This window comes from Penaeus monodon, unplaced genomic scaffold (genome assembly GCF_015228065.2).
Source record: "Penaeus monodon isolate SGIC_2016 unplaced genomic scaffold, NSTDA_Pmon_1 PmonScaffold_3953, whole genome shotgun sequence".
NCBI lineage: Eukaryota > Metazoa > Arthropoda > Malacostraca > Decapoda > Penaeidae > Penaeus > Penaeus monodon.
The window spans coordinates 10,001-15,000 of NW_023658729.1; the positions used below are offsets into that span (position 1 = coordinate 10,001).

At 28.9% G+C, this 5,000-nt stretch overlaps 1 protein-coding gene across 1 annotated transcript in view; it reads left to right on the forward strand.

Annotated features, from left to right (window-relative positions):
• Positions 1 to 355: 355 nt before the first annotated feature.
• The window catches only part of LOC119570792 (putative neural-cadherin 2), a gene marked incomplete at its 3' end in the record, with an annotated part of 9,165 nt that continues 4,520 nt past the window's right edge, over positions 356 to 5,000 (forward strand). The window contains exons 1-4 of the mRNA XM_037918399.1: positions 356 to 379; positions 2,458 to 2,610; positions 3,620 to 3,732; positions 4,992 to 5,000. The exon at positions 4,992 to 5,000 is cut by the window's right edge and continues 166 nt beyond it. Coding sequence (XP_037774327.1) covers positions 356 to 379; positions 2,458 to 2,610; positions 3,620 to 3,732; positions 4,992 to 5,000 — 299 coding nt within the window. The remainder of the gene's footprint in view (positions 380 to 2,457; positions 2,611 to 3,619; positions 3,733 to 4,991) is intronic.

Below are 5,000 nucleotides of genomic sequence, written 5' to 3' on the forward strand. Positions count from 1 at the left end.
TTGTGAATGCAAAATGAATTTTAGTATAAAACCTTCCAAATACAAAAATAAGAAATAAAAATAGCTAAAAACAGATATACAACCTCATTCTTATGCATAAACTTAAAATAAAAACGCACCCTATTTAAAATGGTTTCTTAAATTATGAGGGGGTTTTTTCATGCCTTTTGCCCCGGCGGTACTGTATTTTTTGATTTAATTAAAAAGTTACTCTCGGGGTTTTTGCAAACCCCCACGATATTTTCCCCTCTATTTTTTTTTTATATCGCTTTTTATAGACCTTTTAGATGTTTGTATCTGCCTGGATCCGATGATGTGTGGGGGGTATAAAGCAAAATTTTCAATCATTTAGAAGATGTCTGCACGAACGGTCTGGGAGGTATTTTTGCATCAAAGCTAACGGACTTGTGCGAAAAGGGGGTGCTGCTGGACCCAGAAACCACACCCGAGTATCACATCCCGGGTTTTTTTTTTTTTTTTTGCTACTGACGGGGGGGCTTGAAGGTTTGGTTTTGATTTATTGTTCATTTTAAATTAAATATCTTGTTTTATTTTTTAGTGGCTGTAAAAGATAGCTTTTAAATTTTACTACCCATTAACAGGGCTAAAGAAAATTGGGGGGAAAAGCAAAGCTTTTCCCAATTAAAAAAGTCAGATTTAGAAAACGTAAGAACGTAAGCTGTCTACTTTTATAAGAAAAAAACAAGAAAAAAATAATAAAAATGTAATTCCATGAACTATCTCAAAAAAAATATCCTCAGGCACAGGACAGTGGTGTGCGACTAACGACGTGAACGCAATTCCCGCGTTGAACGCAAAATGTGGGAGGTGGAGATAGATAACTGGGGTTCCGGTCCGCAGAGTGCCACACTGCTCGAAATACTGCTGATGACCCGGGCCTTCAAATTATTTTCTTTATCGTGTCAGTGTTATGAACTGATAATTTGTTATTTTGGGATGATATATAGACACATTACTATGTATATATATCTTTTCTTCTTACCAATCTTACCCATCTAATAGGTGGATTAAATATCTACGTAACAAAAGATTAGGTAATAGTGGTAAAATAGATGATAAAACATATATTTATATATATATATATATATTATATATATATATATTATAAATCTGTGTGTGTGTGTGGTGTGTGTGTGTGTGTGTGTTTGGCTGTGTTTTTGTGTTGGGGTGTGTGTGTGTGCGTGTTGTGTTTTGAGTGTGTGTGTGTGTGTGTGTGTGTGTGTGTGTTGTGTGTGGTGTGTGTGTGTGTTGTGTGTGTTTTGTGTGTGTGTGGTGTTGTGTATGGGGTGTGTGTGTGTGTTTGTGTGTTGTTGTGGTGTGGTTGTTACATGTATATATATTATATATTTAATATATATATATTTATATATATATATATATATATAATTTATATTATTTTGTATTATTTACAAATTTATTACATATTATTAAAATTATTATATTTAAATATATATATAATTTTATTATTATGTTAAACTTAGGGCTGCATAAATTTTATTCTACATTACAACATAATAATATAGTGAAGATAAAAATAGTAGTGATAAATAAAAGATAGATAATAGATAGATAGATAATGATAGATAAATTTTATAAAAATTGAATATTGTTCATATTTCATAATACATTATATTTTTATATATTTACGCATATATCATTATGTGTGTATTGGTGTGTGTGTGTGGTGGTGTGTGTGTTGTGTGTTTGTGTGTGTGGTGTGTGTGGTATTTGTGTGTGGGTGTGTGTGTGTGTGTGTGTGTAGTTGTATGTGGTGTGTTGTGTGGTTTTGCGGCGTGCGCGCTGCGTGCGTGCGTGCGTGCGGGGGCGCTGTGTGTGTGGTGTGTGGTGTTTGTGTGTGTTGTGTGTGTGTGTGTGTGTGTGTGAGTGTGTGTGTGTGTATGCTGTGTGTGTGTATATTATATATATATATTTTATATATTATATATATATATTATATATATATATTATATATATATATGTATATATATAATATATACATACACACACGTGGGGTTATATGTGTGTGTGTGTGTGTGTTTTGGGGTGTGTGTTTAAATATATATTATATATATTATATAATATAATATATATATTATATTTATATTTTATATATATATATCTATTGTATATAGATAATATATGATATATATATATATATGTATTTATATAATATATAGATAGATAGATTAGTAGATAGATGATAGATAGATAGATAGTGTTTAGATAGATAGATAGATAATAGATAGATAGATAAGTGAACATATATATACAGAAAGATATAGATATGGATATAATGTATGTATGTCTAAATAAATATACGGATGTGTATGTTTTCGTACATTATACGTGCCATACCTATCAACATCCTTTAAAAAATCCCAGGAGCATCAAGACCAATATATCTAGCTCGTTAATGCAACATTTCACGTCTTTCAGATCGTCGAAGAAAGGGGCCCTGGGTTGGCAACACTTTGCAATGAGGACAGGGGGTTTTCCATAGGTCATTTATATGCGCAAAGTCTCTTGACTTTGAAGATGCGACTCATAAGGAAGGGTTTGAGTTTATGGTTCAAGTCACCGACAAAGAAAGTACACACTTTTTGATTTTTGTTTGCGAGTATCCCTCCTCTCTCTCTGTTTGACTCTCTCTCTCTCTCTCTCTCTCTCTCCTCTCTTCTCTCCCCTCTCCTCTCTCTCTCTCTCTCTCCCCTCTCTCTCTCTCTCCTCTCTCTCCTCTCTCTCTTCTCTCTCTCTCTCTTCCTCTCTCTCTCTCTCTCTCTCTCTCTCTCACAAGCATACACAAACACACACAAACACACACACATACTCACATGCATACACACACCCCAAAACACACGCACACGCACACGCACACGCACCCCACACACACACACACACACACAAAACCCCACACACACCACACACACACACCACACACACACACACACACACACACACACACACACACCATATATATATATATATTATTTTTATATATATATATATTATATGTATATATATATATATATGTATATATATATATATAAAATTTTAATATATATATATATATAATAATATACAGAGAAGAGAGAGAGAGGAGAGAGGTGTATATATAGTAAAAGTCGAGGCAGGAATGATGAAGTATGTCGCATGCTCGTGGATATTGTTTAATATACAACTTTCCGTCTAGATACCGGAAATTCCCGCAGGTATATGACTTCAAAAAACAAACCCCAAAGGCTGCGTCTTTTAACTTTGGGGAAATGTATACTAAAACTTAAATGGCAGAACGTCTGTGTTGTAAGACCTAACAGTTATGCCCCTGTAATATGTCATAACTTTAATGTGTACTTGGAAGAGGGGCAAACAAGACACCTTTCTAAGTGCTATTTTTCGTAGCTCAAGTCTTGTTTACCTTGCTTCTAGTTTAAAAAAAAACTTTTTTTTTTCAGTCATTTGACAAATGCAAATGCAGAATCTGACTTAAACAAATCTTGAACTTAGGTGGAACCCGGGAAACATGTGTACAATACAGCAGTAAGAGGGTTTGCCGTATTACATGAACTTCTAAAGCTCTCATATTATTAAACCACATTAGTGCCAAGAAATTAGACTTGTTTTCCCATTATGTCTTGTAAACAGGCCCCCTAAAGAAAAAAACATGATGCACCTCAGCGTCCCAAATTTAACGGGAGTGGTTAACTGTATACAGTGATTACTCTATTTATATACCGTGGTTTGTTCTGTGAGGGAGTCTCAAAAAATCTGTTGAGTAATAGTAATAATGATAATGTAACTAATAATAGTAATAATAATATGATGATAATAATAATAGTAATAATAATATAAAAATGATATTTGTTATTATTATTATTACTGTTTTTATTATTATTATTATTATTATTATTATTATCATTTTATTATTATTATTATTATCATTATTATTATTATAAATAATGATAAAAATGATAATAATAATAATAATAATAATAATAAAAATAATAATAATAATAATAATAATAATAATAATAATAATAATAAAATAATAATAATAATAATGATAATGATAATGATAACAATAATGATAATGATTAAAAATGATGACGATGATACTAATGATGATGAGAAAAATATTAATGATGATGATGAATTACTGATTTAAAGATGATAATGATAATAATGATGATAATAATAATAGAAATAATAATAATAATAAAAATAATAATAATAAATAAAAAAGAAGAAGAAGAAGAAGAAAGAAAAGAAGAAGAAGCAGAAGAAGAAGAAGAAAGAAGAAAAAAAAGAAAAGAAGAAGAAGAATATAATAATAATAATAATAATAAAAATAATAATAATAATTAATAATAAAATAATAATGATAATAAAAATAATAATAATGATAATAATAATGATAATAAAATAATGATAATAATAATAATAATAAATAATAATGTGATAATAATAATAATAGTAAAAAAATAATAATAATGATAATTAAAAACAGTAATGACAATAAAATAATAATGATATAATAATATTATTATTATTATCATTATTATTATTTACATTATTATTATTATTATTATTATTATTTTTATTATTATTATTATTATTATTTTATTATTATAATGAAAATAATAAAGTTATAATACTAATAATAATAACAACAATAATAATAAAAATAATGATAATATGATAATAATAATAATAATTCTATTATTGTTATTATTATTATCATTTGCATATTATCACTATTATCATCATTAAAAAATAATAACAGAAGAGATAATACTAATGATGATAATATCAAAGATGACAATAATGACAATAAAGATTATGATATTAGAAATACAGGTGAGAAAGGCTTAGTCATTTCATCACTTCGTTGTAATTAAAATAAAAAATAATAATAATAAAAAGAAATAAACACACTATATCATGTGACTGCTATTCTCTCTCTCCCCAAATAGGGCAAAGGG